The sequence below is a fragment of the Morone saxatilis genome, unplaced genomic scaffold, assembly GCF_004916995.1.
Source record: "Morone saxatilis isolate NCDOM2014 unplaced genomic scaffold, NCSU_SB_2.0 Contig1, whole genome shotgun sequence".
Classification (NCBI taxonomy): domain Eukaryota; kingdom Metazoa; phylum Chordata; class Actinopteri; family Moronidae; genus Morone; species Morone saxatilis.
The window spans coordinates 19,758,495-19,772,439 of record NW_023339651.1 but is presented as its reverse complement, the minus strand read 5'-3'; the positions used below and the strand labels follow the sequence as shown (position 1 = coordinate 19,772,439).

The 13,945-nt window shown below is 41.0% G+C and overlaps 3 protein-coding genes across 3 annotated transcripts in view; all 3 read left to right on the top strand.

Annotated features, from left to right (window-relative positions):
• rsph1 (radial spoke head component 1) overlaps positions 1-1,958 on the top strand; it is a 4,474-nt gene extending 2,516 nt beyond the window's left edge. Inside the window, exons 7-8 of the mRNA XM_035667839.1 lie at positions 884-992; positions 1,822-1,958. Of these exons, the coding sequence (XP_035523732.1) occupies positions 884-992; positions 1,822-1,874 (162 nt within the window). The 3' untranslated portion in view covers positions 1,875-1,958. The remainder of the gene's footprint in view (positions 1-883; positions 993-1,821) is intronic.
• An 893-nt stretch (positions 1,959-2,851) lies between these two features.
• On the top strand, positions 2,852-7,436 carry adprm (ADP-ribose/CDP-alcohol diphosphatase, manganese-dependent). The gene is made up of 3 exons (XM_035670689.1): positions 2,852-3,619; positions 4,336-4,455; positions 6,176-7,436. Exons 1-3 carry the CDS (start codon positions 3,046-3,048, stop codon positions 6,499-6,501), a joined length of 1,020 nt encoding a protein of 339 aa, XP_035526582.1. The 5' UTR covers positions 2,852-3,045; the 3' UTR covers positions 6,502-7,436.
• A 1,178-nt stretch (positions 7,437-8,614) lies between these two features.
• Positions 8,615-13,945, top strand: part of LOC118331296 (dual specificity mitogen-activated protein kinase kinase 4-like) — a gene marked incomplete at its 3' end in the record, with an annotated part of 5,779 nt that continues 448 nt past the window's right edge. Inside the window, 3 exon segments of the mRNA XM_035666121.1 lie at positions 8,615-8,842; positions 10,592-10,627; positions 12,806-12,838. Coding sequence (XP_035522014.1) covers positions 8,740-8,842; positions 10,592-10,627; positions 12,806-12,838 — 172 coding nt within the window.

The following is a 13,945-nucleotide window of genomic DNA, read 5'->3' as shown; positions in this document are numbered from 1 at the left end:
AGTCTCTGAACAAAAACAACCAATCAGAGCCAAGAAAGATAGCTGATTGTTGAGTCTCTCAAACTCAGCAGTCAACTATCTTCCAACCACCAACCCAAAGCATCAGTATTTGATGACTTGTGAACTTCAACTGTCATTCTCAGCTCTGATTGATGCCATTAGGAGAACTAGGAGGAGCCAGAGGAATCAGATTATTTTTTGTTTTACAGATTATCTGTCTCATGTTCTACTGTCAGGATATGGTGAAAGTTCAAGTAAATTACTTTAAATATATATATATATATGTATATATACTTTAATTTCCTCATAATAATCTGAAAAAACTGGAACGTTGTCAGGGCGAACTGAATGAATACCAGAACATAACCATAATAAACTCTCTCAACTATAAACTCCAGCCAGCGACCGGTGATGAGAACGATAAAAATATAAAAGCACAGAGGTCGCCCTACCCGGGCTCCAGGGAGGGATATCTCTCCTTAGGAGGAGCAGAGGAGGTGCTGCTACTGCCTTTATACACAACTGCTGATGATCAGTGTGTTGCATGATGATCTTGTGTTTTTTTTCATGCACAACAATGCATTACTGTTGTTGAATTTAGTCCTAGAAGTGTTATTAATATTTTCCAGTGTCCCTGTTCTATGTGCATGTTTGACTTTCTATGCATGATGTGAACATTAGTGACAATATATAAACTTCAGCGTGCATGTGTGTGACATCTTCAGTGAGCTTGGAGTTCATAGAATAAATACGGAACACAGTGAAAATATCTGTTTATTGTGCTTGCAGTAAAGGCCAAAATGTGTCACAGTAAAACACTTCAGAGCGTTTCTTCTCTGTGTAGATAAAAATCTGAAGCTGTGTCTCACTCCGTTCTCTGCAGGACCGAGCTGAGGGCGAGTGGGGCGAGTTGGCTTCCACCGCTGTCCTCAAGTGGATTCCCAAGTGTGTCACCGGCTTGACACAGTGGACTCCAGGCCAAGAGACTTCAGGTGAACCCCAAAATGACAGTCAGAGGCAGGGTCGTAGCCAGGATTTTAGATATATATATAATACTGAGGTCATGTGTCCCAATTCCCCCAGTAGATTCCCCCCCCACCCCAAATATTTTTATTAGCCACCCACAAAACTGTGAAATATTTAGTTGTTGTTTTTTTATCTCAGAAATATCACATTAAGCTGTGTATTTAGCTGTTAAATATATCTTCTGTAAGCTGTATATGCCCACATATGCTCTAAATGTTGTTTCAAATCCCTCTCCACCCTGCCAGGCTTTAGGTAAGATTTTTTGCTATAAAAATATAAAAATATTTAGTCTAAAAGCATGTCCGAATCAGCCTTAAAAATCCAGTGTATATTATGTTTGTATTCATAGGAGACTTTTCATGTTTAAAATTCCCAGAAATATTAGTCTCTATTGTCTCTGTTTCTCTATAGGATTTCTACTGTCAATAAAAATCAGAAGAGGGATTTCTTTTTATCTACACAATTTGGGAAATGATAAATTAAAAAAAGAGTCAAAATTTGACTTTCAAATCATCAAAACTATTTGAGGACAAACACTGACAAACCTGGGTTTGTTCCACTCTACTGAGCAGGGGCTGCAGTAAATATAGCAATGTGTATGAATGTGTGCCTCAGAAACAACACACTTCATGTCTTTGTGTCTGCAGTTTGTGTGTCTGTCATGTACCCCAAACACAGGTACAGAGACACCAGAGTCCTGAAAGGGAGACCAGGGACATTATAAGGGGGTTTCCAAATCTGTACTCAAGTTAGTGTATGTGTGTGTGTGTGTGCGTGTGTGTTTTCTTTTGTCAGCCGGGGAAAAGGAAGCAGCTTCAGCAGAGGAGGCAGAGAGCGGACCTGTGTGATCAGTCCACAATCCTGCATCTTTCAACCTTTGTCTAAAAAGCAAAATAACATAAATATTTTAATAAATATGTCAATAAATAGTCTATGCTTGTATTTTCTATGTCTTATGAAAATGTCTGGTTATAGTGTGTGTACTTTCATGCAGTGCCCCTCTGTGGCACTTTACAGAGCAACATCATTTTTCCTGAGTGAGGAAGGGAGACTTTATCTTAATCATGTAAAGCCACAGAACTATTACAAGTTTAAAGTCAGTAGCTGCAGGCCCAGTCTAAGCCGTTTCAGGGCCGTAACAGATTTAGTTTGGGGCTCCCTGGAGACCACCAGGCTCCGAGCAGCTCCTTGGTTTACTTAATATATCTCAGACTAGCAAGGACTCACTTCTGCACTGCAGCAGAATGAAAGCACTGGAAGTGAATTTCATGAATCAAATTAGGTGGGTCTATGAGTTTATATTCAAGTTATAAAATTTATAAAAACTACATTTTGATGTTCATAAATATGAACATTAATGTGTAAATATATTTTTAGCAGTTAGGCTAACACAAGTCATAGTTTATCCTCCTTATTTCTGCTTAATATTTGCTAAAATGTCTATCTATTGATCTTTCTTTTCCTCACCATTTGTTTGCATTCATTTATTAAGTCATATATTGTTGTGGCTCAAAGGGTTAGGATTAGGATTGCAAACATTGCACACTTATATATCATGCCAAGACCCGACTCTACTCTTCCTCTGATTTTCTAACATGTACAGTGTGTTTAGAAAGACATCTCTGAATTTCATTCGCATGGCCTTTAACAGTTGCTAAAACTGCTCCATTTTCAATGTATTTCTGTGACTTAGTGTACAAGTGGCCGTGGTTTGTAGCGTCTGTGAGGCTGCAGCTGGGCCCCTCCCGCCATATCCACTAGTCTTTACTGACAGGTTGTCTAACAGCATTATTTTGAAGGACGCCGCCGGAAGTGGTTGCTTTTATTGTGCCTAGCAGCGTTGGATACTGTGCTGTCATCGTGTAGGACGATAGAGGATATTCAACATTAAACAGCCTGGCTGGATTCCACCATGTGAGGGGGTTAGGAGGAAACCGGTACCTCGGCAGTGTTTCCTGTACAGTCAACTCCATCTACAGACACACACAGACAACTGTTATCCCGAAGACAACGCCGAGAATGGACGACTGTCCTCAACAAACGCCGCTGTTTACATTCGGTGTGATAGCTGACATTCAGTACGCAGACCTCGACGACGGATACAATTACAGCCGGACCAGGAGGCGGTACTACCGGAGCAGCCTGCAGCTGCTCAGAAATGCCCAGGAAAGTTGGTCGGAGTCGCCCGTCAAACCCGAGTTTATCCTCCAGCTGGGAGACATCATCGACGGCTTCAACAAGGGCCACGACGCCTCGGGCCGAGCCTTGGCCACCGTGCTGAGAGAGTTCAGCTCCAGCCCCGTGGAGGTCCACCATGTGTGGGGCAACCATGAGTTTTATAACTTCAGCAGGAGCGCGCTGCTGCTGTCCCAGCTCAACAGCACACCGCACACCGACGGCAGCCCGACCGGAGCCCGGGCAGGAGGGGACGTCTACGCCTACCGCTTCAGCCCGTTCCCCGGGTTCACGTTCGTCGTGCTGGACGCTTATGATGTGAGCCTGCTGGGCCGAGAGGAGTCCAGTGAACAGTACCGCGATGCTATGAGTCTGATAAAGCAGTACAACAACAACGAGGACCTCAACTGTCCCCCAGGTATGTACATGTGTATGTGAAGATGTTTTGCTATTTCATCGACTATTTACATATTTTAATGAATGAATAAGCAATTTACGAATTAGCTTTGAAGCTGAAGTTTCCTTCTGTAGTTAAAGCGTTATTATAAAATGAAGAGAAGTATACCAGTCTTACTTTTACAGATGAAAAGCAGAATTCATAAACTACTGCTGGACGGTATGGTCAAAAATCTGTGTCACGGTATTTTATAAGATTCTGCCGGTTTCACGGTATATCGGTATTTCACTAATACAGGGCATTCATTTCCAAAGACTGGGTCGGGACACACACTTGGGTCGTGGGAGATTTTATGTTTTCTCATTTATAAAGTATTTAAAGTGTGTAGATCATACTCATGATGGAAAACAAGATCCTTAACTCCTTTAAGTGAGCGTACATTCTGGAAGTAGGAGGTGGGCTCTTCAAATTTATAAAGTCTTTAAAAGAAGTTGTCATTTAGCATCTGTATATCTCTTCAAAATGGCTGCTCTACCTGGCAAGTACTAATAATTGTCACAGATTGTTGTGCTGTGGTGCTCTGCTGACTATAAAGGGCTCTACCCAGATGTCCCCATATAGTTTGTGGATTTAGACTGGAAATGAACCCTTCTTGTTTTGATCATTCAATGTGTTCTTTACATTTTTTTTAGTGTTTTTTAGATGGTGAGTGTTCACATTATGTGTTCTTGTTTCAGTGTGCGAGGGTCGGCAGAGGTTTACGATGTTCAACGGTGGGTTCAGTAAGGACCAGCTGGACTGGCTGGATTCTGTTCTGTCCTCAGCCGATGAGAAACAGGAGAGAGTCACACTAGTCAGTAAGTAAAAAAATCTCCTACGTTTGCAAAGATTGTTTAATCCTAGCATCCCAGTCAGTGAAGGTGTGTTTTGCTGTTTACTGGTTCAGGCATTGGTAGAATTACATGACGTTTGTATGACACAACCGGTCAGCTACTGCGGATCCAGTTCAACACTCTCCCATACGGCTGAAATGAGCAGGTTGTCATGACCACCGTGTTTGACAGCATAATCTAGCTGTTTTTTACCCAGTTTCCCCTGTGCTTACTCATACAGGCCTTTTTAGCTCCTACCTATTGTGTAGTGCCAGGTATTCAGCTAGCCCCCTTTTCAACAGTGGGCATTGAGCACACTTACCTCTGCAGCGTCACTGATGCACCTGCTCCAACACCAGATCAAAAACCAGCAAACCAACAGTGACAGTGAAGACCATCCTCTCTCCTCTCCGAGGAATCAGCAGTGTGTTCCCCACTGTTTCATTACCTTTTGTGTGTGTTGGAAGAAAGTATCTCTTTTTCCTATTTTGTGGTCTTGTAAGTCTGCTGATTTTTCATTTTAATTGTAAATTTGACTATTTGTCTGATTCTCAACATTAGCAATCATTTGTACCATAGCAACCATTTTTATCATTTCATAATAATCGGATTGGCTACAGAGCAAATCATAGAATGAACCATACACACATTATGAGTCAGAACAACCACAGATCTGGCAAAAAGCAGAGGACTGTGACTTATACCACAGCTAAAGTAGAGCACTCGTGGGCGTGCATGCATCCCTTGTTTACCTACTTCCTCACTTACCACTACACTTTCATGGCAGTTTGGACCAGTAAGAATAGAACCTTAATTTTCATTTTGAATTATTAAAGGGCCACTCCACTGTTTTCTTTTACACGCCATATGCAATTTAGTAGGTAGTTGGTAAGTCAGACTAACTAAGGAGCTGTTATTGAGGGAGCCAGCATGCACAGTAGACCTTTTGACATGTCAGGAGAAAAAGTAAATGATAAATAATAAAATGAATGATGGCTGAATTCCACAGAGCTGCTTCAGTTTCAGGTTACTGGTCCTGTGTGCGTCATCTGCTGTTCAAGTGCTGCCAGATAGCAGAAATCTCAGGTTATATGTAAGAAATTCAGTGCTACTAGATGTTGCACTAGAGCACTACATCTCAGATAAAAACAAATAGGTGCTATGGCCCACCCGACTCCATTGACAAAATCAGTAATTTCTTCCTCGCAGATAATCGTAATACACACTTCAGACTGGAGAGGAAATAAAACAAAACTGACCAAAACCGTCTTTGTCAGTCTTTGCAACAATCTCCAAACACTGGTTTGGATGAAATTATCTCAATTCACAGCGTTGTATGAGAAAATATTGGCAAAGCGTGAACATAGCTCATTCTTTGGAATAATATCCCGTCAAAGTACGTCCACTGAAAGTTCTTTTTTTTGCCACTGACAGGCTCAGCTTGTTGTTCTGCCATTATTAAACATCGCTATCAGACTCCACAGAAATGCTAATTTTGCCAGGCATTGATCCTTAATCCACTGACAAAGACGCCAGACCGGCTTTGTAAACAAACAACAGAGAGGATGCGATAGCAGCACAGACAAATGGAGAGTGAGGACACCATGACTCCACTATATATCTTTACTTAGCTCATTGTTGTTGGCTGCTATATTTGTTTTCTAAATCTAATATATGACCTATCTTTTTTTTTTCCCCTGCCTAGGTCACCTCCCCGTACACCCTTTCTCCACAGACCCCATCTGCCTCGCCTGGAACTTCGATGAGCTCCTGGCCATCATACGCTCCCACAGCAGTGTGGTGTGTTTCATGGCTGGACACGACCACGACGGCGGATACTACCAGGACAGAGACACGGGAGTGCACCACCTGACGTTAGAGGGGGTGATCGAGACCCCACCTGACGGCAACGCCTTCGGCACGGTCTCTGTGTACGAGGACCGGATGGTGCTGAAAGGGAACGGGAGGATCACAGATCGAGTGTTTCTGTTTTCAGGGTGCCAAAGTGACGCAGATCATACGGCAAAATGACACATGCTGTAATGTTTGTAGATTGCTGAGGCAGTCAAGGCAATATTTTTTATTTATACCATGGGATTTAGAAAGGTATATTCCAGATTGGGACATGTACAGGATGTTTACATTCTATGAAGAAGTCAGGGAATTTTACACAGGTCACTTAAATAGAACTATACATGCATCAGTCTCCTATACCATAGCATAGGTGACGTACTGCGAGTTTAGCTGCTCTCATTGGCTGCGCAGTTTCAACTCGTCCATAGCAGGAAACTATAGCGACGAGCCTGGTCACACATTCTCACGTTACAGATAAACAGTGCACTGAAATATGTTTCTGAAAGGATTTTCGGTGGGGAATTAGTAAAGCAGGAACAGAATCTTGATCCGTATTTGATCAGCACTGCCTAGTTCGACAGTTTGATCTGCTTCTTTTTTTGCAGCCAATGGAGCTGCCCCCTGCTGGCCATTACATAAAATGCATGTTTAAGACCGTGTTGGTTTCTTTCCGCAGACCTGGGAGCTCTGTCCACTATATATACTGTCAGTGTAACAAACCTACATACGCTCTGGTCCAGTTACCGCAGCAGAAAACGTACAGTACCTCAAATATTGAATTGCACTTAATGAGTTTTTATTTTAATGACAAAGTGTGAAATATATCTTATGCACTGGTGTGTTTGAATCTGGAGGGCAAATGATATAATTTGTATATTTGTATGCACATATTTTAAGAAGAGAGATTTTTTTTATTGCAGTTGGTGCCTTTTGCACGTTGCGTATTGCACAGAACTGATTTTCTTATGCTGGTATTTGCTGAACAATGTATTATGCAATTTAGTGACATATTGATCGGTGCAGTGTAATTATAACCTGTGATAAGATCTGTGCAAATCTGTATGATTTACAATGTAAAACCATACGACAAATAATAAACATCTTAAATAGCAGTAGTTGCACTTTGTGTCCAGCTAGATGTCACATTTGAGGTTTGACTACAGACCTTGACACAGTAGTAGTACATTAATGAGTTTTTAATTGCAGATGAAAAAGTGGTGATACAATCAACTAAAAAAAAAAGTGTTTTGTGTGTGGAAAAAAAGACCACAGACAAACATTAAAATAATGACAAAAACTACAACTTAGACAAAAAATGATATTGACATGTGATACAGGAAGAGATGGTATGGAGGGGGCTAAAAATACGTATGAGACAAAAAGTTAACGCAAAGTCAGCTTGCTAGCTTTTTCTGGAGCTTCTGCATCTCAGCCTTCATCAGCAGGTGGAGTTATCTAAGTAAGGACATGTGACAACAGGTATTGTAAATAGCAATCCCTTATATATCTCCATAATCTCCACGGCAACTGAGCAAACTCCATCCACTGACCATGTGATTTGGCTGAAACCTCTAATTTAGTGAGCAAGTGGACCTTGAGTTAAGGTTATTTAGTCAAATTACAATTTCAAAGGTCAAGAGTGAACTCATTAAATACTATAATTAGTTATCTTTGACACAAGGTATATATCCAGCGACAAGAATGAAACTATAAAACACTAATATGCTAAGATGTGTGATTCAAACAACACAGAACACAAGTGCACAGTAACAATGTAGATTAAGGGAGCATACCCATTTTTGTATTCACTATTTTGTTGAATTAGATAGTGGGACATTGAGCTGATACAGTATACAATACAATTAAATGCAAATCAAAGTGCTTTACAAGAGACTGACAAAACATTGTTAAAAAGGATTTAGACCTACACACCAAACAATTTAATTAAAAAAGACAATAAAAGATTTGATAATATTGCTAATAATAATAAATATATTGCTAATAATAAAACAGTAAAACAATGGCTAAGATTAAATGGTGATAAAAAATAGAAAAAAGAAAAAACAAATAATGGTCAACAGTAAAATGTTAAAACAAATGAATAGATGTTTTATGGTTTATGTTTAAAAATATAAATATTTTCAGCACCTCTCAGATGTGTCAATATGATGACATATAGAGGGAGGGATATTATGTAGTGTGCTGGTTTGCACAACAGATAGAAATATGTCAAACATAGCGCTGTGAAGTGGTGATTTACTGCATTTCCGACAGGCCGTGAAGGCGGCAGCGGCACAGACGTGGCCGTGGTGCGGCTGCTGCGTTCAAGTGGCGCAGTGTCCCGTCTGGAGGCAGAGCGGGCGAAGTTTCACTCTCTGCATTGCAGCCTGAGCGCTGCCGGAATCCAACACAACAATGGCGACTCCCAGTCCTGACAGCAACTCCACAAGCTCCAGCAACATTGTAGGATCCACGTCGCACCATTTCCACCAGCAGACACAGAGCAGCAGCATGCAAGGTAGGCGACAATGGCCGTTATTTCATAGTTCTCTATTCCAACTGAACACACTGGAGTTAGTAGGAAAAGGTAGCTTGTAGCTTCCCAGAACCAGAAAAGCCATTGTCAAGAGGGACAGAATAATTAAAACCTTCCGGTTATAACTTTCAAAATAAAATCCGCGTTGTTGTCCATAAGACGTATTATTTGTAATATACTGTTGCTTGTGTTTAGTAATGGAATCAAGTTAACTTAAAAATCAATATTTATCTGCTCATGTAAATGTGAAAAGCAGACTTTGGACTGATTATGTGTTGTTAGAAGATGAGCTAGATATCTAAATATATTTATTGGTTTTACAAAATGAAGCCGACTATTTGTACAGATAACTACCCAGAGTGGTGGATGAGTACTAGCAATCCAATATGGAAGATAACTCATCATTTCTCTTCAGTTATTCAGTGGCATGTTGTTACCCGTACTGGGTAGTACAAAATAACGTTAGTGTAGTATTAGTGTTACACATTTTAGCGTCGACAGAATAGATAAAGTAAATGATAATACTAAAATACTCACAACCTACAATTATTGTTTAGCATTAAACAATATCATGTCGAATTTCTCACAACAGTGCGATCCCTTTAGTGTTATTAGCGGTTTGTCAAACTGCTTCCTTTTATTTTGAAGGCTGCATTGCACAGTTTCCGCTGACGCTCTGGCTTTGGTTGCCTAGCTTGCAGTGGCTCCCTGAAACTACACGGCTACCAGGTTAGCAGTGAGGAAGTGTCCCCTGTTTATCTGCTGAACAGACAGACCTGTAGTGGCACAGTGAAGGGTTTCACTCCCTGAGTCCGACATTAGCAACAACACCCAAATCCCACATGTGTGACAGGGGAAAGACGCGTTCAATGAATGTCTGTTCACCGATATTATTAGCAGCAGGCTGCTACAAGTACCACCAAGGCCTACACTGCCAGGCCACTGTTTGAATGCACCGCTGTCTATGGCAAATAAATAATACATTATAAATGATAGAATAATACATTTAAAGTTAGATATGGTAATAATATTCACCGAATCAACATTCATTTTAAAACGTTGATTAATTTGCTCCAGTCGCCTGACAACGTTTGGTCCTCGTTATGTGTGTTAGTTCTGTCGAGATTACAGCCCGTTAAATAATGTAATAGCAGTCTTTAATACTACTGTACTGAAACAATATGTCTGCCGTTTGTTATCGTGAAATAGGTCTGTACATTTCGAGTTTGATAGGGTTTTACTGAGTCCCAGCTCTGAATCCATTATCGGACGGAAAGCTAAGCCTGTTAGCTACCAAAACCTAAAGCTAGTTAAATCAAGTTTTGCCTATGTGCCTATTTCTGCCAGCTGTTTTCGATCAGATGCTATCAGCTAACTCACAGCACTATCCTCTCATATAAGTCATAATAGAAACTGGCAAAGCAGCAGTGTCAGCTGGCGGATGAGTCTGTGGTATGTGGCGTTGCAGTCACACTAATGGTAAACCGGTTTACATACAGTAGGCTGTGTGCCGTCTAAATCTTAGTGGAAAAGGCAGGAGGCCAGACAAGGTCGTGTCCGATAATGGATGTGTTGATGGTAGCTGCTGGGTAGGCATTTCCATTGATTGACTGACTTTCAGAGCCTAATTAACATCAATACAGTCATGTATCCAGTGGACAACAGAACTGAGTTGTATTTCTTCCTCTGTGGCAGATGTCTAGTATCAAATGTTTTATCTAAACCTTACAGAAACCAACACCTGCTGGAGATGTCAAAATGAAACAGGTATTCACTCTTATCTTACTGCTGTTGGGTTACATTGTGTTTGTTCAGGCCATATCTTGGCAAAGGAATTCCTTGAAATGTTCCCTTTCCTCCTCCTGTTGATCATTGTTTTGTGTTTGTTTCCTAATTTCATTTATATATAATTTTTTTTTTTTAGCAAAACCTGCATTTTTATCCACGTATCTGCATGTTTTAGAATATTTTGATCTCATGTAGACACAGTAGACAGACCCCATTTGATGAGACACTGCATCAAGCAGCGCTGTGAGAGAGTTGCATCTCAACTGTTAGCTTCTGGTATGCTGCTGCTTATGGTATATATTTAACCAGAATGACGGTCATGTTCCACTGGAAGATACAACTTCCTGTTAGCATATACCAATTCTCTCTGGCATTATGCAGCTGCTGATAATAGTATGTTCCTGCTGTGTGCCACCTATAAGCAGCTTGTCACTTGTTCCACAGATAGACGACACCGCCGACACACACCAGTAGTGTGCCGCTCTTGCTTCGGTGCCATATGCCTGTTCTTAGTGGTATTCCACTTTTATTTTATGACTTTTCAACTGTCATAAGGTACATATAAAAAAAGTATGTTACCTCTGTCCCAAGAATACATTGGTTTATGCTAGATGTCAGAATGTGATTGATATTTAAGGAAGAGTGGGGTACAGTATGTCAGAAGCAATTTCATTTAACTGCATTATTCTATACATTGTAACATAATATATATTTAATACAAGGCGAGATGTTCTGATACCATTTTCCTTCCCGATACCCAGTGGTTGAGTGCAGGTATACAGAGTATACCCACTTGTTTTTTCAGCCAGCATTGCGTATAAATCCACTTCGAAATCCCCTCTGATCATTCAGTAGTGTTCTGCAGGATGGCAAAGGCACAACACAGTTGTCCAGGTGGATGGAGTAAGGAATGAGGTATGATGCATGTAGTTGCCTCATGGGTCGGTGAGCCAGTATTGATGCAAAATCTGCACCTCTTCTGTAGCGAATGTTCATGTCATAATCATCCTTACTGTCTGAAATCAAGCAGCAGATGTTATGTGAAAATGTGCAAATATTAGGTGAGCTAAATATGGAGCACTAGTCTTACAAGTCACTTTATAACGCAGGACACACACAGGTTTGTCCTTAATTAAGAGCATGCCCTGTTCTCTAGGCACCAGTACACCACTGATCCCGATCCTTGATCTTTGTGTAACGGCTGATACTGAGTACCAATTTGATACATATGCATTAAAAAATATGTATATGTATTATTATTTATTTATTATAAGTGTTTGCTATCATTGTTGTATGGCGTGGTTCAGGTTAAACCCGTAATCAGAGTCAGAGTAAGGCAGGTCATGGTGTTATCTGAGAAAAAAAAGGCTGTTTTGGAGGAGCACAACTCTGCTCCAACTTTTCACCACCTTCCCAAAACTCACAGGGGGAAACACTAATATTGTTTCACAGCAGCCGCGCTGACAAGGCCAACCAGATCTAGGTATCAGTGTGCAAGGAACAAGCTCGGATAGCCTTCACAGCATGCTGGCAGCAGCATCATCTTCCAATGTCATTTTATGGCCTATTCCAGCAGTTGTACTCTGTATCTTACTGTGAAAAGTGGCACCTGTTCACTGGAACATGAGTGTCATCTTATCATGTGGCACACAGCAGCAGCGGCATATGTAAGTAAAAATGATCAAATGCTGGTGGGGAATGGGATCTACCAGTGGAACGTGACTGCCATACTGAGAGTGCTTTATGCCAGAAGAACAGCAGCATCTGAACGTTCAACAGTGATATATCACTCATCATCACTCATGTTGTTCTTTAATGTGAAATAGTGATACGCAGGAGGTTAAAGAAGAGAGAAACCAAATCAAATAGTCATTTTAATACATTCTGCTGCTGGGCTAGTATTGACTAAACCTGTTAACTTCCACTGACAACACACTGGATCCACATCAACTTACATGTACAGTTGCATGGCAGTGCACTGAACCAGACCCACCAAAATATGGTGTTTCCTGTTTACCCTCTAAAGCACATTCAAAGTAACCTGCCCTCTCTTCCACTTTCAGCATTGGCTCTTGCTGGGATGGCACTTTTGAACCATGACCCAATCTTAAACAAGCCCTAAGAAAATGTAGTAAAATGTTTTCTCCTTTACTCCAGGGTTTCAGATAAGCCTGTCTGGATTGTCCCAAAGTAAGCAATAGACTCGCACACAAAGCACACCGACCTCTACTCTTTGTGGGTACACCTCAGTAGTCTAAAGTGGTTTCCTCTCCTCGTTGAGCCACGTTTCTGTTCAATCATTGGCTGACGGCTGGGCGTAGTGCTGCCTTGTGATTGGTCAGCGTTCTCATTGAGCTCCAGATTCTTGACGTGTTTATCATGCATATATTAAGCTGGAGAAAATAGGTGAAAGGAAGCCACTTTATACTATTGAAACAGCCTGTGTGGTGCTCTGGTAGTTGGGGAGTCTGTCCACTGTTCACTGCTATTAACTGTCACGATTTCAGTTATGGCCAAAAGAGATTCTTTTGCACCGGGGCTTAAAGGTTAAGGGATCTGTTTTGCACTCGAGAGCTGGTTGAACAGGGCATGGCAAAGACGACTCAACACTTGAACTCAGTACTTTGCATAGAAGCTAGCTTAATTGGCAGTTATATTCTGGAGATACGTCCTTACTTATGTCGACTCCATTCAGTCACAAATTGGAATCGTGCTATTTAAGTGTTGGGTCACTTTGATATCTCAAGGACACTGTTCAGGTTTGAATTGCAACTTTTTTTTTTAAAGTTCTCAATGGAAATGTTGTACAGGGATTCCCAATATCAGTATCCTGCAGTGAGGCTTCTTTTGGCTCTTCTGCACAAACAACAGTTCCAGTAACTTGAACACAGACATTATTTGGAAGAGAAGGTGTACAGCTGAAAGAACTGCTGCAGTATCAGAGTATTGGGAACCCCTGTACATGTGGGCACTTCGCTTGTGTTCAGAATGCATTTTGTGCTTCCTCTGATCTTAAACACTTGAGATAACCCGAAGGTCAGTCTGTGGATGAAAACAGCTCTTCATAGACTGGATCTTTAAATCATGTTAATGCCACAACCATCCTAACCATCCTCTGTCGACCTATTTTAGTTGGCCAGATTTCATTGTATGGTACTTGATCATATTGTGGCAGGAAGATCCCCTCCAGACATGTATTAAGATGTATGTTTTTTTTGTTAAAAAAAAACACAATTTCGACATTAAAAGACATCTACTCCTTGTGATGTCACAAATCATGCTGGTAGGCCCCGCCCC